The sequence below is a fragment of the Hylobates moloch genome, unplaced genomic scaffold (genome assembly GCF_009828535.3).
Source record: "Hylobates moloch isolate HMO894 unplaced genomic scaffold, HMol_V3 SCAFFOLD_11, whole genome shotgun sequence".
NCBI lineage: Eukaryota > Metazoa > Chordata > Mammalia > Primates > Hylobatidae > Hylobates > Hylobates moloch.
Genome location: NW_026652286.1, coordinates 76573369 through 76597587, shown reverse-complemented (window position 1 = coordinate 76597587; position 24219 = coordinate 76573369). Strand labels below are relative to the sequence as shown.

General features: G+C 38.9%; 1 protein-coding gene across 3 annotated transcripts in view; it reads left to right on the top strand.

Annotated features, from left to right (window-relative positions):
* Positions 1–24011, top strand: part of PDGFD (platelet derived growth factor D) — a 265121-nt gene extending 241110 nt beyond the window's left edge. For 2 of the 3 annotated variants that reach the window (XM_058446552.1, XM_032167260.2), the window contains exons 6-7: positions 1523–1737; positions 18904–21530. In XM_058446552.1, the coding sequence (XP_058302535.1) occupies positions 1523–1737; positions 18904–19029 (341 nt within the window). In that variant the 3' untranslated portion in view covers positions 19030–21530. Of the gene's footprint in view, positions 1–1522; positions 1738–18903; positions 21531–23853 lie in introns of those variants that run through there. The other variant, XR_004250301.2, reaches the window with a different exon arrangement.
* Positions 24012–24219: the final 208 nt, after the last annotated feature.

Genomic DNA, 24219 nt, shown 5'->3' with positions numbered 1-24219 from the left:
ATATGACAATTGGGGATAAATCCCTGCCCTTGAGAATCAAAGCACAGTTGTGGATATAAAAAGACAAACAGGGATGCGGTTAGTGGACTCATGGTCCACACTTGTTCCTGCAATTTTCCTTAGATACATTCTACTGACACTGTTCTTGACTTTTGACCTCTACTCCCTAAGGCTTTTTTTTCTTCCTTCTCCTTAAGCAGTTTTGGTTTAAGCCTAAGACATTTACCAGGGCTAGAGTTTAGAATGAACATGGTGATATCTGCCTAACATTCATGAGATTCCTTCTGTGGTGGCCTGGTGCACACAAGGGCGTGCATTGGGAAATGGTGGTGGGTCCTGTGCAGACAAAAGTACTTGCTTCTAACTGTGTTCTTGTGAGAAGATACTCATGTATGTATGCACCAATAAGAGGATTTGGCTGCCAAATGGATGGATAATTGGATGGACTTTGAGAACACGAAATCAAATCTAATTTATGTAACACAATAATACAAATTGAATTCAAGTAAATATTTATGACTTCGCTTTGAAAATATTGTGGTGCTTTTAGTTCATAGAAGTCCCACTGACCATATCCCTTGATAATCATTTATATAGAGCAATGTCCAAAGAAGAAAAATAAAGAGGGAGAAAGATGTAGTAGATTTTTAAATTTTGTCCATTCGACTTTAAAGGAAAAGAATGTGAGAGGGGGAGATTCAAATGAATCAAGATTAATAAGAATAGCTGGCATTGAGTGCCAGGCACGTTACATTCAATTCTTCAAATGATTACATGTTATAGATGAGGAAGCGGAAGTTCAGAGCCATTAAATAACTTTCCAACTAAAAGGAAACATAGCCATGATGTAATTGAAGGCAGTTGTAACTTTACTGCGGCTCCCAAGCACTTAACCACTATGCTATACTGCCATCTAGGACCCATTGCACAAATATGCACCATATTCACGAAAAAAAAAAAAAAATCATTTTCTCTAACATGTTGATTAACTTCGAAGTTAAAAATAAAATTAAAACCCTTTTCTTTATTACATTTATGTGTGAAATTTCACTGCCAGGTAAGTATAATACAATTGTTGCCCCTAATGTGTCCTAGATATAATTTAAACTATATTTAAGTGATGGCTTAGAGTCAGGATTTATTTAGAATGAAGAAGCAATTTATTTTGTCTTTTTGAAGATAAAGGCAATTATTTTAATTTGCCAAATGTTTCATTTTCTTTCCTCTGAACTTTTTTTGCATAAAGAAGATGCAAGAAAATTTGAACCAAGACATGAATTTTAGCCAAGGTTTTTGTTTTGTTTTGTTTTGTTGTTGTTGTTATTTTCAAAGCGTAGATGGGATCAAGAGAGAAATTAGGTCTTTTACTTTAGGTTCCCAGTAATTGAGAGCCTGAGGATGGATTTAATCCCGGGATTAAGGTTGTCCTCACAGAATCTTCCCACTCTATTCCCCAAAACACATGCTGCGCAATTGTGCTTACTGTTGTGTTTGCTTACACAGTGCGTGTATTTGTTTACAGTTGACCTGGATAGGCTCAATGATGATGCCAAGCGTTACAGTTGCACTCCCAGGAACTACTCGGTCAATATAAGAGAAGAGCTGAAGCTGGCCAACGTGGTCTTCTTTCCGCGTTGCCTCCTCGTGCAGCGCTGTGGAGGAAACTGTGGCTGTGGAACTGTCAACTGGAGGTCCTGCACATGCAATTCAGGGAAAACCGTGAAAAAGTATCATGAGGTATGTCATTCTTAGATTTCTTGTTGCAATGCTTAATCTATAGGATTCAGGAAAACAGGGCCATTGCATACAGTTGTTCAGATTGTTCACTGCACAAGGGCACCCAGCCAGGGTTTGATTAGGAGCAGAAATTCTACCCACACTAGGTTTGCCAAGCCAAGTGCCCTGATGACAGGTTAATCCTATCCTGACGAAGGCACTGTTTTTTCTAATTTGAACAATACACCATGTGGATCAACATCAACCTTGTTAGAATATATAATCAAATATGTGATATAGTAATTTCAGAGCTTGACCTCCTTGCAGAAAGACAGAAAAAAAAAGAAATATGATGTTATTCATTTACAGGATATGACTGCACAATCTAATAAGCAAAACGTTAATTCAATTATATCATTTAATAAATTTGGCACAATAAAGATAGCAAAATATAAATTGTCAAAGATCTTTTTATTTTCTAAATATGAAGTATGTTTCAACTGGAAATGCTGAGTTTATTCTAACTATTATTAAGTGCTACTCAGGGAATCAGCTCTTGGATTATGCAAAAATAGACAAAAGTAAAAGAATATAGGAGGAACAAAAACTTAAAGAGGGCAATAACCTTAATAATAGTAATAATGGCATTTATTGCTTGACAAAAACTATTGTAAGTAATCATTAGCTCATTTAGCACCCCATCGACAATATTGTAAAAATGTTGCTAGTTTTATTCTTTTTTTATAGGTGAGTAAACTGAGCCCTAGGAGGATCAGTAAGTTGGCCAGCATGGCCTGGTCAGTAGATCACAGAGCCAGGACTCCAACTCCAGTCCACTGGTTCCAGGGTCTATGATTTTTCTTATCACTAGTAATATATAGCACTTTATTGAGCATAAAAGATAGGCCGGGTGCAGTGGCTCACGCCTGTAATCCTAGCACTTTGCGAGGCCGAGGTGGGTGGATCACCTGAGGTCAGGAGTTCAAGAACAGCATGGCCGACATGGCAAAACCCCGTCTCTACTAAAAATACAAAAAGTAGCCAGGCATGGTGGCAGGCACCTGTAATCCCAGCTACTCAGGAGGCTGAGGCGGGAGAATCACTTGAACCCAGGAGGCGGAGGTTGCAATGAGCTGAGATCGCACCATTGCACTCCAGCCTGGGTAAGAGAAACTCCATCTCAAAAAAAAAAAATTATATTAGAGAGAGAGAGAGAGAGAGAGAGAGAGAGAGAGACAGAGTAGACTGAAGAGGAGTTAGAGCTGTTCCGTGACATAGGCAGCAGCTCTAATTACTTTATTATTGTGGAAACATGTGCAAGTCACTAAAGTTTAGACTCAGTTTTCCCATATGTGAAATGAGACTGAGAAATTAATATATCAGATAACCCCTTCCAGAGTTGCTCTGAGGGTCAAATAAAATAATGCATATGAAATATATTTTGCAAGATGTTAAACATCATGCAGAAATATGTTTTAAAATATAAACTAAAATATGAAGCAAACATTATTGTTAGGAATTACTGTTTGAGTTGCTCTCCATCAGCGCCCACAGCAATCCCATTACTGGGTATATACCCAAAGGATTATAGATCATTCTGCTATAAAGACACATGCACACATATGTTTATTGCAGCACTATTCACAATAGCAAAGACTTGGAACCAACCGAAATGCCCATCAGTGATAGACTGGATAAAGAAAGTGTGGCACATATACACCATGGAATACTTTGCAGCCATAAAAAAGGATGAGTTCATGTCCTTTGCAAAGACATGGATGAAGCTGGAAACCATCATTCTCAGCAAACTAACACAGGAACAGAAAACCAACCACTACACGTTCTCACTCATAAGTGAGAGTTGAACACAGGGACACAGGGAAGGGAACATCACACACCCGGGGCTGTCAGTGGGTTGGGGGTAGGGGGAGGGATAGCATTAGGAGAAATACCTAATGTAGGTGATGGGTTAAAGAGTGCATAAAACCACCATGGCACGTGTATACCTACGTAACAAACCTGCACGTTCTGCACAAGTATCCCACAACTTAAAGTATAATAATAATTTTAAAAAGCATCCACCACAACAAAGGAATAGATAGTTCTCTCTAAACAAAATCTCCAGCTTTGTAAAACTGTTTTTTGGAGGCTTTTGTGGTGGTGGTGTTGTTTTGGTTTTGATTTTTATTCTGAAAACAACACAAAAGTCGTAATAAGTTAGGAGGTAACTTCTGGATTAAGCAAAAATGAGTATGTAGTAATTGATATTTTCAACTTAGAAAATGTAGGAAATTGTTCCACCATGACCATACTTACTTCAGACAGGGAAGCATTATTTTAGACCCACATGGAACATATTTTCTTAGTCATAAGAATTGCTTACTCCACCCCACTGTTTTCAAAGGAAAAAAAAAATGTTCTCATATCTAGAGAATGCTATCATCTATGTTCATTGTGTTTTATTTTTGTATGAACTGATGAACTCTAGATTGGATGTCGTCCTTCACTTCTAAGAACCTGAATTTTATAACTGTTAATCATACCCCAAGGATAAATGCAGAATGCAGTAATCAGGTTATAGTTAAAATAATCTAGGAAGTGACAAGGTCTCTACCTAGTAGTAACTGTGAGGAAGAACATTCGAGGTCAGGGCTTTGATGTATTTGTGGAGTGCTTTATTTTTATCTTCACTCTATGCTCAGATAGAATTTTTAGCTTGATTTAAAAAATTACTTATTGTGGGAACAGCAGAGTGAACCATAGACCCCCAAAGACCCTTGCCTCCCAGCCAGTTAGTTCTGAAGAACACTGAAGGCCTGGCTACCCTCCTCCTCTTAGTTCCTTTCTTGTCTCTCCACACAATAATCATTACTTGCAAATTTCTGTTCTCAGTTAATGTGTAGAGGGGAAAACTCTTGATCTCTTTGTTCAGTCACATGAGTGGGTTTGAAACATTGGCATCCTTTGAAACTGTATCTAAAGCATCTCTTTAAGACATGTGTCCTAATATTTTTACTTCTAGAACTCTGCAAAGCTCTATAAAATCACTCTGCCAAGTGCTGGACAACAGGAAAAATAAACATCCATCACCAGCCAGTAACTGCTTACCTGGAACAAACACTCCTGTCATATGCCCCTGAGACTCCTGAAATACCTTTGAGATGTGTCACAATTATCACTGTCAAGTGCCCTGTGGGAAATAGCAAAAGGGTTATTCCATTTCTAGAAGTAGGGGTTGCTTGAGCCTAGTCTCATTAGGGAAAAATTCTAGTCCTTTATTCTGAGTTCTGTGTGTGTATTCTTACCTCTGAGAAATGAGAAACCAGTTTCCCCAGCTCATGGTTGCAACTGATGAGATGTGAAATGAGTTTCTGTGAAAGATGAGCACCCTTAAGGGGGTAATGAGACCTTGTCACATAACAGGCTTGTGTGATTCTCCACAAATATTTCATTGCTCAACCTTAAGGAATTTAAATCCGAGAAACTGGAAGCTTCTAACGAAGCTAATATCATTGCTTTTTTCACAGGTCATATTAGTTCTCCTGTAGGGTTTTGAGCAGTTTTCACTGTGCAGTAAAATGTGACTATCTTTATTATTTCTTCCTCTCAAAAGTTTGTAGGTACCCTGTTGAAGTATTTTTCCTCTTAACAATCATTCTATGCTTCTTGGAATGTACTAGATATAGAGTCGGAAAAATACCTTTTCTTCTACCCTTCCTAGGTTCATGGCTTAGGCCACTCTAACAAAAGACAGAATAACAAAGGAAAAGCGTACTCATTTATTGAATATGTTTTACATGACACAGAGGCCTTGGTAAGGAAGTAAAGACCCAAAAAAGCGGTTCAACCTGATAATTTTTTACAGTAAGTTTGATAAAATGTGGATAGTTGTGGAGAAATATGATAGGGCAGAGTATGATCTAATGGTAATAAACTGGGGAAAATTAGCAAGGCCTGTTTGTTCAGATTCTTCTTTGTTCTGCCTTTGTCTTTGGAGATAAGGATTCTTAGGCCAGGAGCAGTGGCTCATGCCTGTAATATCAGCACTTTGAGAGGCCAAGGTGGGATGATCCCTTGAGGCTATGAGTTCAAGATCAACCAGGTCAACATAGCGAGACCCCCATCTCTACAAAAAAAAATAAATAAATAATAAATAAATAAATGAATTATTTTTAAGTAGCCAAGTGTGGAGGATGTGTCTGTGGTCTGAGCTACTTGGGAGGCTGAGGCAGGAGAATTGCTTGAGCCCAGGAGTTCAAAGTTGCAGCAAATCATGATCATGCAACTGCACTCTAGCCTGGGTGACAGAGTAAGACCACATCTCAAACAAAAAGGCGGGGGAGAATTCTTCTTTCTTCTGGGTATAACAGGGGCACCTCTCACATGAGGGTCTTATGACTTGCTACATGGGAAGGTCAGAAAATCCTAGGTTTTATCACCTCCTTCAGGATGGAGGGTGAGGGGAAGGTCAGAGTGATCTTTCTGCTTTTCTTGTTTTTTCAGATTCCTTCAGCTTAAAGCATTTGGGAGTACAGTGTCCTGAAGCCCATCATAGGATATAAAAGATAATTTGGGTAGTGATTTTTGTTAAAGGGAGGATTCCAGAAAAACATATTGTGTAGACAATTGGAAGAAACTATTATTTCAGTTCTCTTCTCTTGATAGTGTATAATGAAGGAACAGGATATTCCCTTGAAGTATAGTGACCTATTAAATTATTACTCACTGTTTCTCATGATTTGGTGCCCTGGCTGTATCCATTTAGTCAACAGCCAAAAACATAGGAAGCATCAGAGAGGTAAAGATAGATGTTAATTTCCTCTGTTCTTCCTCTCATAATTTTGTCAGGATGCTTGACATAACCACCTGCACTGTCTAATAGATCTTCCTGTAGTGATAGGAATAACCTATATTTGCAGTGTTCCATATGGTAGTCACTAGCAACATGTGGCTATTGGGCACTTGAAATGTGTGTAGCACAAATAGAAACTAAATTTTTAATTTTATTTAGTTTTAACTAGTTGAAATTTAAATCACCACACAAGGCCATGACTACCTTGTTCAATGGCACAAGCCTAGACCTATCTCTGATTCTGGCACATTTATAGCATCTAGAATCATTTATCCATCTGGACAAAATGAAAAAAAAAATGACTTCTTCTTGTTTTAAGGTAGAATTTTGTATTAAACATTTGCATTTTATCACAGTTTAAGAGTTAGGAGATGTGTTAATAAATTGGTACAGATTATCCTCAACTTAATGATGGTTAGATTTAGATTTTTTTTTTTTTTTTTACATTTCAATGGGTTTATGGGGGGTATTAATGCATTTTCAACTTAAAATATTTTTAACCTCCAATGGGTTTATCAGGATATAGCCCCATCATAAGTCAACTAGCATCTGTATTTATACATGAAACATGAGGTTAGAGTAATACACTGTTGACCTTCAGATTTGAGGTAAAAGAATAGCACTTTGTTTTTACATGTTTGAAACATCTGTTATTGAAAAAAAGGGTACCTAAATTTTCAAATTGAGACCAAAGCAACAGAAAATAAATTTTGCGCAAGGAGTTTTCATTCTCTAGCAATAGGGAGGGAGTTTTTGGGTCATGGTTATACCTAACCATAACAAAAGTCAAGAAAATCTCTTTTCTATTATTTTTTTGGAAACCTCATAGCTAGAATGTGTGGAGTCCCTCTGCCTCTTGTCCTTTCTCCACCTTTGAGTGAAGCCTCATGGTCTGTGGTGTTTTCCTACCAAGAGAGGGCAATAGAGCAGAAAACTTCCAGGACTAGAAAAGATGTGGGTTCTGGTTCCAGCTTTGCCACATGGAGGGGCAACTGAGGACCAGCCACTTAAAACTTCCCAGGGCCTCAGGTTTCCTCACTTAATCCCCATAATAACCTACAATTTTGAGTTCCCAGGCAAACCTGAAATTACATCATATTCATTATCTGCTGTTACACTTTATCCTGCCCCCGAAATCTTATTGAAATTGTGTAAGTAATAAAAACAAATTGGTGGTTGAAATGCTAGGTAAATGCAAAAAGAATAAAGATATGATCCAGAACAGTAAATGTTTATAGACTGCTTATAAAAAAGTTAATTCACTCATCTTGACAATGGCAATGATAACACCTGTGCTTCTTACCACCTGGGGATACTGGGTGAATGAAGGCATCTGAAGACTATAAAGTACAAGACAGATGTGGGTGGAATTAGATGAGAGCCTGGTCTGGCTTTCTCAGTTCTGATTACATTTCTTCCCTGATGACTCACTTACAAGTTCGTGAACTCCTTGTTTAAGTATTACAAACTGCACACCCTCTCCCTTCTCAATCTAGCTTCACATCAGGCCTTCCTGCCAAAGCGGCAAACTTGCCACATGGGGCAAGGTGCTCCCCAAGCAGACAAGGCCCATTTGTGTCATGAATGATACCCAATGCTAATGCCATGCTCTGAAATTTAGTGCCCAGCCAGGCTTTCCATTATGTTTTCTGCAATGGATAGGCTGAACATGTAGTCAATAATCCTCTAAGGTGCTGTCAAAATCATTTAACTATTTAGTTTTGTAAAGTTAAAACTGCAACCGAGTACACCTCATAGTAACCCTAGAGTCTCACAGAAAGCATCTATTTGAAGTAAATATGCACAGATGTCATGATTGCATTTTCAAAATTCATGAGCATGTTATAAACCCCCACTATAACCCAGCTTTTTGTCACCTTCAAGCTTAACTTCTTAGTATAACAGTGTTGAGCTGTTTGTCATTTATGTCTTTTTAACGGAGTACTATGTCTTTGGGACTTGATATCAGTCCTTCTGTTACAATGCCAGCCACTGCTGTGATTATTGCCTGCAGGTTGAGTAATTACTCAGGGAGAAAATAATATGTTATCCCTTCTCAAGATATTTTTGCTTGTAGTCACTTAGGTTTCAGAATAATTCACTAGCATCCCTTAAAAATATTGACTCTGTGTACATTTTTTATAAAGGCTATAAGCATGAAAGAGATCAAAAGAGAAGCTTTTTTTTTTTTTTCCCTTGAGAAACTGTGTGTGCTGAAAACAGCCTGCTTTAGAAGTTAGGAAGAGGTCGGGCGCAGTGGCTCATGCTGTGATCCCAGCATTTTGGGAGGCTGAGGCAGGCAGATCACCTGAGGTCAGGAGTTCAAGACCAGCCTGGCCAACATAGCGAAACCCCATCTCTACTAAAAATGCAAAAATTAGCCAGGCATGGTGGCACGTGCCTGTAGTACCAGCTACTTGGGAGGCTGAGGCAGGAGAATCACTTGAACCCGGGAGGTGGAGGTTGCAGTGACCCGGGATCACACCATTGCACTCTAGCCTGGGCAAGAAGACTGAAACTCCATCTCAAAAAAAAAAAAAAAGGAAGAATCTTAAATAAACTCTTAATGATTTGGGTTTATATAATGCATTTGTCCTGAAATATGTACTTGTGTTCCTATGTCAGCCATTAATTTGAGAACTGTTACAAGGCCTTAACAGCCTTTTTTTATATTCCCAATAAACAAGAACCCGACTCAGCAGATAGCTTTTCTGCCTGGTATTGTTTTATTAGTGTAAATAGCTTTATGGTGAAAATTTATTCAGAGGTTTATTGGCAAGAAGGTGAGTAACTGTAGTTAAATATCTTTTGTGATGAGGTAATTTGCAAAACTGAGCATCTTTGATTTTGTATGGTGGTATGAAACCCACCAATTGGCTCAGTCACACTCCATTTAGTGGACATCAAGTTTCCCTGGCTTTGTGTGGTTTTCCAGAGTGGAGAGGAGTCAAGATCCCTATTTGCACCCATAGGTGTTAAGAAACAGCTGGTTGCCCCCCAGTGGATTTGTTATTTCTGGTTGTGTGCTTGCAGCTGTGAATCATAGCTCAGAAAATAAGAAAGTGCTGTGTGAGGGTACCTATTAACAAGTGCCCTTCAGCTCCTATAATTAATTCAGTGTTCCTTCCCTTTAAAGGTGACGAGATAACCTATAACCACCAGTTTGCTTTCTCAGATAAAGGCTTTTCATTTTTCTACATGCCCTTAAATCAGCCTTGCTTTCTTCCTCCTTTCAATGCTGTGTACCTGAACCTAAGACTATTACATGATCTGAAAGCGTTGAATATCAGTGCTGTGATCATCCAGTAAGGCAGTCCAATTTCCACTTTGTTCAAATAGTGCTTTCCTGTCCTGTCTGGGAAAAAGTGTCTGCCAATTCATTTTTCTCTTCTTATCACCAAAACACATATATACCGTGCTCACATTGCTTAATATAAAACACAGAGAAAATCCCTGAACAATCAGAAGATCAGTTAGAAAAACTGCCCAGGCTCTTGCTCTTATCCCAAAGCACACACTTTTGTTTGCCATCAAATGAGAAAGCAAATCGACAGAGCTCTGATTTTACAGGTGCCAGTCATCACAAATTATTAGGCCTTGATAACAGGCTTCTTTAAACAAGGAATATTTACCATATACTCAGCTTCTTAGGAATAATTTCCCTCTCCCGCATCCCCTAGTTCTCAAATCTCTTTTACAGGCCAGACAGTCTTGGAAAATAGCAATTAATTCATCTTGGAGAAATTCTTGGCAAAGCTATGGGAGTCCAAACCCCAACCCCTTCCAAGGTACCTATTGTAAGTGCAATAGAATTGCAGGAGATGATAATAGAATCAACTATCAAAACTGGCCTTTGGACTAGGTTTACCAATATCAAAATTTCTGACACTTTGTGTCCCTAAAGAACTTTCGTAGGGTATTCCTTCCTCCACCCCCTGCCAACTTTGTACTCATAAGTCTTTTGAAGTTTTGCTACAAACAGATCTCCATCTTCCATTCTGCATCAGCAGAGTGCCCTAACTTGATTGAACATTAAACAAATGCAGTGATTTATTTCCTGCCTCACTGGACCGTCTATGGAACAGCATGACAAAATTCTAAATGAAAGGAATGTGCTGACCGTGATGCATGAGTGCAGGGGACTCTAGGCATCTAACTTTCACCTAGGACAAAAGTTCAAGCAAAGCATCACAGGTCTCCCTGCCCGTTCACATGGGGAGCCAGACATACCCTTGAGACATAAAAGGAAATTGAAGGCATGTTAGAGAGGCCTCGAGTCAGAATATGCTAGGAGCTTAAATGTCCTGATCCCAGGTCCTGGTCCCAGGTCTAAGTCAGGGGAAGACCCTGGACAGGGTACTTATCCTCCTTTAGAATCTCAATATAAAGTGGGCATAATGATACCTTTTCCACTATGTAAAAGACTTGTCTGAGGGTAAAAAGAAAAAAAAAAATAGTGCCTGTGCGAATTATTCAAAAACTGTAAAATGCTATAGAATTGTCTAATGGTGCCATGACCAAGCTTAGAATCTAAAAGGAAAATGGGACAAAATCAAAAATAAAGGCTAACCAGGATCTAAGAACATAAAGTGAATCATATATTAATCTATGTAGTATATTAGAAAACAAGAATGGAATTTTACCAAGTATATGTCTATGTAATAGCTAACATTTCACTAAATGAAGGCCACTGCAGGGAAGAATGGTTGGCTTCTATTTAACTACTAATTTAAGAAATTATGTTTAAACTTATGAATTTAAAAATTAATGATATACTTATTGATTTAAGAAATGTTGTATTGATACACAGGTATTAATATACAAAGATTTTAGTGGAACCTGATTTGTTTTAAATGGTAAAGGATATTATATGTTAACAAATATATAAAAACATAAAACACATTTTACTTATTTATGGCCACTAATGACCTTCATCAGGGCAACATGTTGTGTGTGTGTTTTTTTTTTTAATACTTTAAGTTGTGGGGTACATGTGCAGAATGTGAAGGTTTGTTACATAAGTATACATGTGCCATGGTGGCTTGCTGCACCCATCAACCCGTCATGTACATTAGGTATTTCTCCTAATGCTATCCCTTCCGTAGTCCCGCACCTACCAACAGGACCTGGTATATGATGTTCCACTCCCTGTGTCCATGTGTTCTCATTGTTCAACTCCCACTTACAAGTGAGAATATGTGGTATTTGGTTTTCTGTTCTTGTGTTAGTTTGCTGAGAATGATGGTTTCCAGCTTCATGTCTCTGCGAAGGACATGAACTCATCCTTTTTATGGCTGCATAGTATTTCATGGTGTATATCTGCCACGTTTTCTTTATCCAGTCTATCATTGATGGACATTTGGGTTGGTTCCAAGTCTTTGCTGTTGTGAACAGTGCCACAATAAACATATGTGTGCATGTGTCTTTATAGTAGGATGATTTATATTCCTTTGGGTATATACTCAGTAATGGGATTGCTGGGTCAAATGGTATTTCTGGTTCTAGATCCTTGAGGAATTGCCACACTGTCTTCCACCATGGTTGAACTAATTTACACTCCCACCAACAGTGGGAAAGGGTTCCTATTTCTCCACATCCTCTCCAGCATTTGTTGTTTCCTCACTTTTTAGTGATCACCATTCTAACTAGCGTGAGATGGTATGTCACTGTGGTTTTGCTTTGCATTTCTCTAATGACCAATGATGATGAGGTTTTTTTCATATGTTTGTTGGCTGCATAAATGTCTTCTTTTGCGAAGTGTCTGTTCATATCCTTTGCCCACATTTTGATGGGTTTGTTTTTTTATTGTAAATTTGTTTAAGTTCTTTGTAGATTCCAGCTATTAGCCTTTGTCAGATCGATAGATTGCAAAAATTTTCTCCCATTCTGTAGGTTGCCCGTTCACTCTGATTTGATAGTTCCTTTTGCTGTGCAGGAGCTCTTTAGTTTAATCAGATCCCATTTGTCTCTTTTGGCTTTTGTTGCCATTGATTTTAGTATTTTAGTCATGAAGTCTTTGCCTATGCCTATGTCCTGAATGGTACTGCCTAGGTTTTCTTCCGGGTTTTTATGGTTTTAGGTCTTACATTTAAGTCTTTAATTCATCTTGAGTTAACTTTTGTATAAGGTGTAAGGAAGGGATCCAGTTTCAGCTTTCTGCATATGACTAGCCAATTTTTCCAACACCATTTATTAAATAGGGGATCCTTTTTCCATTGCTTGTTTTTGTCAGGTTTGTCAAAGATCAGATGGATGTAGATTGTGGTGTTATTTCTGAGGCCTCTGTTCTGTTCCATTGGTCTATATATTTGTTTTGGTACCAGTACTATGCAGTTTTGGTTACTGTAGCCTTATAGTATAGTTTCAAGTCAGGTAGCATGATGCCTCCAGCTTTGTTCTTTTTGCTTAGGATTGTCTTGGCTATGCAGGCTCTTTTTTTGGTTCCATATGAAATTTAAAGTAGTTTTTTCCAATTCTGTGAAGAAAATCAATGGTAGCTTGATGGGGGTAGCACTGAATCTGTAATTTACTTTGGGCAGTATGTCCATTTTCATGATTCTTACTATCCATGAGCATGGAATGTTTTTCCATTTGTTTGTGTCCTCTCTTATCTCCTTGAGCAGTGGTTTGTATTTCTCCTTGAAGAGTTCCTACACATCCCTTGTAAGTTTTATTCCTAGGTATTTTATTCTCTTTGTAGCAATTGTGAATGAGAGTTCACTCATGATTTGGCTCTCTGTTTGTCTATTATTGGTGTATAGGAATGCTTGTGATTTTCGCACATTGATTTTGTATCCTGAGACTTTGCTGAAGTTGCTTATCAGCTTAAGGAGTTTTTGGGCTGAGACAGTGGGGTTTTCTAAATATACAATCATGTCATCTGCAAACAGAGACAATTTGACTTCCTCTCTTCCTATTTGAATACCTTTATTTCTTTCTCTTGCCTGATTGCCCTGGCTAGAACTTCCAAGAGTATGTTGAGTAGGAGTGGTGAGAGAGGGCATCCTTGTCTTGTGCTGGTTTTCAAAGGGAATGCTTCCAGTTTTTGCCCATTCAATATGATATTGGCTGTGAGTTTGTCATAAATAGCTCTTATTATTTTGAGATATGTTCCATCGATACCTAGTTTATTGAGAGTTTTTAGCATGAAGGGCTGTTGAATTTTGTCAAAGGCCTTTTCTGCATCTATTGAGATAATCATGTGGTTTTTGTCATTGGTTCTGTTTATGTGATAGATTACATTTATTGATTTGCGTATTTTGAACCAGCCTTGCATCCCAAGGATGAAGCCAACTTGATCATGGTGGATAAGCTTTTTGATGTGCTGCTGGATTTGGTTTGCCAGTATTTTATTGAGGATTTTTGCATCGATGTTCATCAGGGATATTGGTCTGAAATTTTCTTTTTTTGTTGTATCTCTGCCAGGTTTTGGTATCAGGATGATGCTGGCCTCATAAAATGAGTTAGGGAGGATTCCCTCTTTTTTCTATTTTTTGGAATAGTTTCAGAAGGAATGGTACCAGCTCCTCTTTGTACCTCTGGTAGAATTCAGCAGTGAATCCATCTGGTCCTGGACTTTTTTGGTTGGTAGGCTATCAATTACTGCCTCAATTTTAGAACTTGTTATTGGTCTATCCAGGGATTCGACTTCTTCCTGGTTTAGTCTTGAGAGGGTGTATGTGTTTTGGGAGCCAAAAAGGCCAAAGGGATCATGACCAACTCAGCATTCCACTGGAGGCTCCTTATTCAAACAGCAAACTGTTTATCGTGAATACAGAATGTGGGCAAACTTCCTTCTGTGCCTGCCCTAGAAGGTTTGCTGAGGGCCATCACTCCCTGGCGCTGGCTCCTTGAGGTTATCTACTGGGATATCTAGAGCCTATTGTTTGAGGGATGCAGTCTTGCAAGCCTACTCTGGACCTAGCAGCTGACCTCTTCTTCCAACCCACCTTCTGGCTATCTCTTTTGCCTAATAAATACAGAGGGCTGTGTAAAGCTCAGGGCCCTTGTCCACTAGAGGAAAGGTGCCCCCTGACCCCTACTTCCAAACATATTCTTTTGTCTTTGTCTTCTATTTCCTCATTCGTCCCCTTTTGTTCTGTCCCCCAAGGTCCATACAGGCTACATATGTGTCCAGGAATTTATCCATTTCTTCTAGATTTTCTAGTTTATTTGCATAGAGGTGTTTATAGTATTCTCTGATAATAGTTTATATTACTGTGGGATCGGTGGCGATATCCCCTTTATAATTTTTTTTGCATCTATTTGATTATTCTCTCTTTTCTTGTTTATTAGTCTGGCTAGTGGTCTATTTTGTTGATCTTTTCAAAAAACCAGCTCCTGGATTCATTGATTTTGTGAAGGGTTTTTTGTGTCTCTATCTCCTTCAGTTCTGCTCTGATCTAAGTTATTTCCTGTCTTCTGCTAGCTTTTGAATTTGTTTGCTCTTTCTTCTCTAGTTCTTTTAATTGTGATGTTAGATATTTCCTGCTTTCTCTTGTAGGCATCTAGTGCTATAAATTTCCCTCTACACACTGCTTTCAATATGCCCTAGATATTCTGGTACATTGTGTCTTTGTTCTCATTGGTTTCAAAGAACATCTTTATTTTTGCCTTCATTTTGTTATTTACCCAGTAGTCATTCAGGAGCAGGTTGTTCAGTTTCCATGTACTTGTGAGATTTTGAGTGAGTTTCTTAATTCTGAGTTCTAAATTGATTGCACTGTAGTCTGAGAGACTGTTATGATTTCTGTTCTTTTGTATTTGCTGCGGAGTATTTTACTTACAATTATGTGGTCAATTTTAAAATAAGTGCAATGTGGTGCTGAGAAGAGTGTATATTCTGTTGATTTGGGGTGGAGAGTTCTGTAGATATCTATTAGGTCTGCTTGGTCCAGAGCTGAGTTCAACTCTTGGATATCCTTGTTAATTTTCTGTCTCATTGATCTGTCTCATATTGACAGTGGAGTGTTCAAGTGTCTATTTATTATTTAGACTCCCACTATTATTGTGTGGGAGTCTAAGTCTCTTTGTAGGTCTCTAAGAACTTGTTTTATGAATCTGGGTGCTCCTGTATTGGGTGCATGTATATTTAGGATAGTTAGCTCTTCTTGTTGCATTGATGCCTTTACCATTATGTAATGGCCTTCTTTGTCTCTTTTGATCTTTGTTTGTTTAAAGTCTGTTTTATCAGAGACTAGGATTGCAACCCTTGCTTTTTTTTTTTTTTTTTTCGATTTACTTGGTAAATCTTCCTTCAGCCCTTTATTTTGAGCCTATGTGTGTCTTTTCATGTGAGATGGGTCTCCTGGATACAGCACACTGATGAGTCTTGACTCTTTATCCAATTTGCCAGTCTGTGTCTTTTAATTGGGGAGTTTAGCCCAATTTACATTTAAGGTTAATATTGTTATGTGTGAATTTGATCCTGCCATTATGATGCTAGCTGGTTATTTTGCCCGTTAGTTGATGCAGTTTCTTCATAGCGTCAACAGTCTTTACAATTTGGGATGTTTTTGCAGTGGCTGGTACCAGTTGTTCCTTTCCATGTTTAGTGCTTCCTTCAGGAGCTCTTGTAAGACAGGCCTGGTGGTGACAAAATCTGTCAGCATTTGCTTCTCTGTAAAGGATTTTATTTCTCCTTCACTTATGAAGCTTGGTTTGGCTGGATATGAAATTCTGGGTTGAGAATTCTTTTCTTTAAGAATGTGGAATATTGGCCCTTGCTCTCTTCTGGCTTGTAGGGTTTCTGCCGAGAGATCCGCTGTTAGTCTGATCGGCTTCCCTTTGTGGGTAACCCGACCTTTCTCTCTGGCTGCCCTTAACATTTTTTCCTTCATTTCAACCTTGGTGAATCTGAAGATTATGTGTCTTGGGATTGCTCTTCTTGAGGGGTATCTTTGTGGTGTTCTCCATATTTCCTGAATTTGAATGTTGGCCTGCCTTGCTAGATTGGGGAAATTCTCCTGGATAGTACCCTGAAGAGTGTTTTCCAACTTGGTTCCATTCTCCCCATCACTTTCAGGTATACCAATCAAACGCAGATTTGGTCTTTTCACATAGTCCCAGTTTCTTGGAGGCTTTGTTTGTTTCTTTTCACTCTTTTTTCTGTAATCTTGTCTTCTCTCTTTATTTCATCAATTTGATCTTCAATCACTGATATCCTTTCTTCTGCTTGATCAATTTGGCTATTGAAGCTTGTGTATGCTTCACGAAGTTCTCGTCCTGCGTTTTTCAGCTCCATCAGGTCATTTATGTTCTTCTCTAAACTGGTTATTCTAGTTAGCAATTCATCTAACCTTTTTTCAAGGTTGTTAGCTTCCTTGCATTGGGTTAGAAAATGCTCCTTTAGCTCGAAGGAGTTTGTTATTACCCACCTTCTGAAGCCTACTTCTGTCAATTCCTCAAACTCATTCTCCATCCGATTTTGTTCCCTTGCTGGCGAGGAGTTGTGATCATTTGGTTGAGAAGAGGTGTTCTGGTTTTTGGAATTTTCAGCGTTCCTGCGCTGGTTTTTCCCCATCTTTTTGGTTTTATTTACCTTTGGTCTTTGATGTTCTTGGCCTTCAGATGGGGTCCCTGAGTGGATGTCCTTTTTGTTGATGTTGATACTATTCCTTTCTGTTTGTTAGTTTTCCTTCTAACAGTCAGGCCCCTCTGCTGCAGGTCTTCTGGGGTTTGCTGGAGGTCCACTCCAGACCCTGTTTGCCTGGGTGTTACCAGCAGAGGCTGCAGAACACAAAGATTGCTGCCTGTTCCTCCCTCTGGAAGCTTTGTCCCAGAGGGGCACCCACCAGATGCCAGCCACAGCTCTCCTGTATGAAATGTCTATTGGTCCCTACTGGGTGGTGTCTCCCAGTCAGGATACATGAGGGTCAGAGACCCACTTGAGGAGGCAGCCTGTTCCTTATCAGAGCTCAAATGCTGTGCTGGGAGATCCGCTGCTCTCTTCAGAGCCGCCAGGCAGGAACGTTTAAGTCTGAGAAGCTGCGCCCACAGCCACCCCTTCCCCCCGGTTCTCTGTCCCAGGGAGATGGGGGTTTTATCTATAAGTCCCTGATTGGGGTGGCTGCCTTTCTTTCAGAGATGACCTGCCCAAAGAGGAGGAATCTAGAGAGGCAGTTTGGCCACAGCGGCCTTGTGGAGCTGTGGTGGGCTCCGCCCCATTCAAACTTCCCAGCAGCTTTGTTTGCACTGTGAGAGTAAAACCGCCTACTCAAGCCTCAGCAGTGGCGGATGGCCCTCCCCCCCACCAAGCTCAAGCATCCCAGGCCAATCTCAGACTGCTGTGCTGGCAGGAGAATTTCAAGCCAGTGGATCTTAGCTAGCTGGACTCCATGGGGGTGGGACCCACTGAGCCAGATCACTTGGATCCCTGGCTTCAGCCCCTTTCCAGGGGAGTGAATGGTTCTATCTTGCTGGCATTCCAGGCACCACTGGGGTATGAAAAATAAACCGCTGCGGCTAGCTCGGTGTCTGTCCAAATGGCCGCCCAGTTTTGTGCTTGAAACCCAGGGCCCTGGTGGCATAAGCACTGGAGGAAATCTCCTGATGTCCCAGTTGCAAAGACCATGGGAAAAGTGCAGTATCTGGACTAGAGTGCACGATTCCTCCTGGTACAGTCTCTCATGGCTTCCCTTGGCTAGGGGAGGGAGATCCCCCAACCCCTTGCACTTCCTGGCTGAGGCGACACCCTACCCTGCTTCAGCTTGCCTTCCGTGGGCTGTACCCAATGTCTAACCAATCCCAGTGAAATGAACTGGGTACCTCAGTTGGAAATGCAGATATCACCTGCCTTCTGCGTCGTTCTGGCTGGGAACTGCAGACCAGAACTGTTCCTATTCGGCCATCTTGCCAGCAACTCCAGGACAACATGTTTTACTTCAACTAAAGATTTAGATATACCAGCATATTGTATTCATGATTTTATTCATTTTCCTCTCTGTGCTAATAATATGCTCAAGTATTGTATTCATCTATAACACATGCCTTGGTCAGAAGGATCTTCATGATAATATTTGGAACAGCACTTGGCCCAAAGCAGGCCCTTAGAAAGCTATTAATAAATACCTGCTAAGACACATGAAATCATCTGGGTACTTCAGGTAGGTAATGCTGGGCATTACTCTGGGATCAATTGATTCCTCCACTTCAACGAGTCAATTATTTGAAAAGTGTGTACATTCTAATAGCAATTTGTGCATTCTAATAGCAAGCCCATAGCTTCTGTTGGGTTCTCAAAGGGCTGAGAACTAGTTGTCAAAAAGGTAATAAGTGGCAACTGACTGAGTTGAACTCCAAAGGCTTTCTAACAGGAGATGTGCTTCTTGTCCTAGGTATTACAGTTTGAGCCTGGCCACATCAAGAGGAGGGGCAGAGCTAAGACCATGGCTCTGGTTGACATCCAGTTGGATCACCATGAACGATGCGATTGTATCTGCAGCTCAAGACCACCTCGATAAGAGAATGTGCACATCCTTACATTAAGCCTGAAAGAACCTTTAGTTTAAGGAGGGTGAGATAAGAGACACTTTTCCTGCCAGCAACCAAACTTACTACTAGCCTGCAATGTAATGAACACAAGTGGTTGCTGAGTCTCAGCCTTGCTTTGTTAATGCCATGGCAAGTAGAAAGGTATATCATCAACTTCTATACCTAAGAATATAGGATTGCATTTAATAATAGTGTTTGAGGTTATATATATACACACACACACAGAAATATATTCATGTCTATGTGTATATAGATCAAATGGTTTTTTCGGTATATATAACCAGGTACACCAGAGCTTACATATGTTTGAGTTAGACTCTTAAAATCCTTTGCCAAAATAAGGGATGGTCAAATATATGAAACATGTCATTAGAAAATTTAGGAGATAAATTTATTTTAAAATTTTGAAACACAAACAATTTTGAATCTTGCTCTCAAAGAAAGCATCTTGTACATTAAAAATCAAAAGATGAGGCTTTCTTACATATACATCTTAGTTGATTATTTAAAAAGGAAAAATATGGTTTCCAGAGAAAAGGCCAATACCTAAGCATTGTTTCCATGAGAAGCACTGCATACTTACCTATGTGGACTATAATAACCTGTCTACAAAACCGTGCCATAATAATATAAGTGCTTTAGAAATTAAATCATTGTGCTTTTTATGCATTTTGCTGAGGCATGCTTATTCATTTAACACCTATCTCAAAAACTTACTTAGAAGGTTTCTTATTATAATCCTACAGAGACAACGTATAAGCTATAACAGAATTTTGAATTGTTTTTCTTTGCAAAACCCCTCCACAAAAGCAAATCCTTTCAAGAATGGCATGGGGATTCTGTATGAACCTTTCCAGATGGTGTTCATTGAAAGATGCGGGTAGTTGAGAACTTAAAAAGTGAACATTGAAACATCGACATAACTGGAAATTAGGTGGGATATTTGATAGGATCCATATCTAATAATGGATTCGAACTCTCCAAACTATGCCAATTAATTTAATGTATCTTGCTTTTGTGTTCCTGTCTTTTTGAAATATAGGCATGGATTTATAATGGCATTTTATGTTTGGCAAGCCATCATAGATTATTTATAACCTAAAAGCTTTTGTGTATCAAAAAAGTCACATTTTATTAATGTAAATTTCTAATCATATACTTGCTCACTGTTCTGATTTCCTGTTTCTGAACCAAGTAAAATCAGTCCTAGAGACTCTGGTTCTTAATCTATGGAGCTTGCTTTAAGAAGCCAGTTGTCAATTGTGGTAACACAAGTTTGGCCCTGCTCTCCTACTGTTTAATAGAAAACTGTTTCACATTGGTTAATGGTATTTAGAGTAATTTTTTCTCTCTGCCTCCTTCATGTCTATTTTAAAGGAGACTAACTCCAGGAGTAGGAAATGATTCATTATTCTCCAAAGCAAGAGGCTTAAGAGAGAAACACCAAAATTCAGATATCTCAGGGACTGCTAACAGAGAACTACATTTTTCTTATTGCCTTGAAAGTTAAAAGGAAAGCAGATTTCTTCAATGAGTTTGTGGTCCTACTAACTACAACCAGTTTGGGTGACAGGGCTGGTGAAGTCCCAGTGTCAGATGAGTGACCTAAATATACTTAGATTTCTAAGTATGGTGCTCTCAGGTCCAAGTTCAACTATTCTTAAGCAGTGCTATTCTTCCCAGTTATTTGAGATGAAAGATCTCTGCTTATTGAAGATGTACCTTCTAAAACTTTCCTAAAAGTGTCTGATGTTTTTACTCAAGAGGGGAGTGGTAAAATTAAATACTCTATTGTTCAATTCTCCAAAATCCCAGAACACAATCAGAAATAGCTCAGGCAGACACTAATAATTAAGAACGCTCTTCCTCTTCATAACTGCTTTGCAAGTTTCCTGTGAAAACATCAGTTTCCTGTACCAAAGTCAAAATGAACGTTACATCACTCTAACCTGAACAGCTCACATTGTAGCTGTAAATATAAAAAATTAGAGTGTTCTACCCAGTTTTCAATAAACCTTCCAGGCTGCAATAACCAGCAAGGTTTTCAGTTAAAGCCCTATCTGCACTTTTTATTTATTAGCTGAAATGTAAGCAGGCATATTCACTCACTTTTCTTTGCCTTTCCTGAGAGTTTTATTAAAACTTCTCCCTTGGTTACCTGTTATCTATTGCACTTCTAACATGTAGCCAATAAATCTATTTGATAGCCATCAAAGGAATAAAAAGCTCACCGTACAAATTACATTTCAAAACAAACCCTAATAAATCCACATTTCCACATGGCTCATTCACCTGGACTAATGCCTTTTATTCAATATGTTCTTATAGGGCAAAACACTTTCATAAGTAGAGTTTTTTATGTTTTTTGTCATATCGGTAACTTGCAGCTTTTTCCTCTCATAGCATTTTCTATAGCAAATGTAATATGCCTCTTATCTTCATGAAAAATAAATATTGCTTTTGAACAAAACTACTCCATTATTTAGTACTCAATTGCAGTTTTAAAAGATGTACACTGCTAAAAAAAGAAAACTTCCAGCCGGACGCGGTGGCTCAAGCCTATAACCTTAGCACTTTGGACGGTCGAGGGGGTGGATCACAAGGAGATTGGGACCATCCTGGCCAACATGGTGAAACCCTGTCTCTACTAAAAATACAAAAATGAGCCAGGTGTGGTGGTAGGCACCTGTAGTCCCAGCTACTCAGGAGATTGAGGCAGGAGAATCACTTGAACCGGGAGGCAGAGGTTGCAGTGAGCCGAGATCACGCCACTGCACTCCAGCCTGGGCTACAGAACGAGACTCCTTTCAAAAAAAAAAAGAAAACTTTTTTTTTTACAAATGCATCAAACTGTTTGGAATGACAAGATTGAGTAATTTCTGAAGGCTTCATTTTATAGTGCTTGAAAGAACAACACTTTGTTCCCCAACTACAGGCTTCTGTTCTGTGTTTGTCCTGCAGCTGCACAGTGGGGCAAGACTTGGGTTTGGTTTTGTTGCTGCTTTGTTGCTTCTTCATTTGACTGTTTCCCCATGAGTCTTATAATGAGTTATGTTCTCCTCTGACATTGTTCCTCACCTGAGAAAATCCACAGCCCTCTCTTCCTTGAGGCCTGAAGTCAACAACATTACAATCTCATTTCCCTTTTGTCCACCTCCTTTTCCCATCTGGGTGCACACCCCAGCCAGCTAGTGATTCACTGTTACCAGTTCAGAAAGACCAGTTTAGGAGCTACACTCCTATAACATGTGCTTTATAATTTGTGAAGAGGCACATAGCGTAAAGAGAGCTCTTCTAGCTTCAATGCATATGCAAGAATTTTTGCTTTTGATTATAGCCTAATCTTTATATCATCCTGCTGGAGACAAAATAGCAGCTGCAGTGTTCAATGAAACTCTGCCATTTTAGTGGTTTTAGGTCATTTGGGGAATGGGAGTGAAGACCTGTTATTCTGTGGCAGGAATTAATTTTACCATCAGAAATACTAGCTAATGTGTGAGCATGGGGGAGGGATGGGGACTAGGTTGAATAATTCTGTGCCTAATAGCTAATACAAGTAACTGGGGTTTTTATGTAAAAAGTCATAATAGTCATATATGTATGTGTATATATGTATATATGTTGCATTTTAATACAAAGACATTAAGAATTTTATTTCATTTCCTGAAATGTTCACATGTCCAGTTTTAGTCTGAGAATAACTCAACAGATGTCTAAATTGTTGATACTCTCCTAGGTTCCTCAGAATATTAAATTAAAATTCATAGATTAGTATTCATGCCTTAAGTCCTAGGAAATACAATTTTGTTTATTGACAGCCCTAGTCAAACATGCTAGAAGACAGAATATTTATAATTTGCTGGTTTTATTGACATTCACTCAAATTCTGTTGTTTTTAAAGATCAAGTTAAAGACTACACAGACTTTCAAAACTTAGCATAGCACTCTGGGATTTCTCTCAAATAAAATAGGCATCAACAAAGGATAAGCAACTAGCCACTTAATATAAGACTTTATGCTTGCTTTTCCAGTTATATTTCTGAATTTTGCAAACTAATTTGTGTCCTTTTTTTGAATAAATTTCATTTCTGTGGAGATGTCTAAAAATTATTTGGCAGACTACATTAAAAGAGAGTGGAGCTAACTTCTTAACAAAGGTTAATATACTCAGTGCAACAAGCTGTGGACCAAGAAATCTTCATTTTCTAACAAAATCATTTGACTTTGTGATTATTTCAAACTGTTTATACTTATTGCCAGGTTTAGTGACCAGAAACCAAATGTTAAAATCATTCTTGGATTCAATTTACATTTTAAGTAATACCTACAATACAAGTTCCCTTTTAAGAACTAAGGTCTCTAACCTGTTTCTGGTTGAGGTCATATTATAAATTTCTCCTCTTAAGGCCTTCTAGTGTTTTTCTAGACTTTCCTTTCCCCCTGTGTCTCCCACAGGCTTCCTTTCTCACCTGCCTCTACTCATCAGTCTTCAAATCAGAGAAAATCAGGATCAATATCTGCTTTGGGAAATACAGGAGATAGATCAGTCGAGGAGATCAACTGCATGGTTACCAAAGTGAGCAATTAATAGGGTAAAATTCCCAACTGCTTTAAGAAATCACTGCTTTTTGAGAGTCAAACACATCAGGTGAATATTTTTCAGTACTGTCTACTTTGGTGCAAACTTCAGGATATGGTGGTAGATATTTGTTGACTTCTGTCAATAGAAATTTAGCCACAGTCAATACGGGGAAAATTGACTAAATTAAATGTTTCATTCATTCATTCAACAGCAAATACATTAAAGCCCACTATGTATCAGACATGCTTTGAGGCTTGAAACACAAGATTCACAACAGAGGATAAAACAAGAGAAAGATATTCTAGGTACGATCAACAGGAAGAACAAAGGTCTCCCAGCAAAAATGCATAAGGTAAGTGTGGGCAGTTCAAAAAATATAAAGTGATAGAAAGGAAAGAAAAGGAAACTGTAGGCAAATGAATTTAGTCTTTTACATTTAGGAAAGGAAGCTCCATGAGGACCTCTGAGCACAGTGGGGGCTGTACGTGACATAGAGCACCAGACAGAAAGTTAGAAGGTCTTGGTTGTAGAGACTAGCCTGCCACTTTCTAAACCTATGTTTCCTCATTTACACACT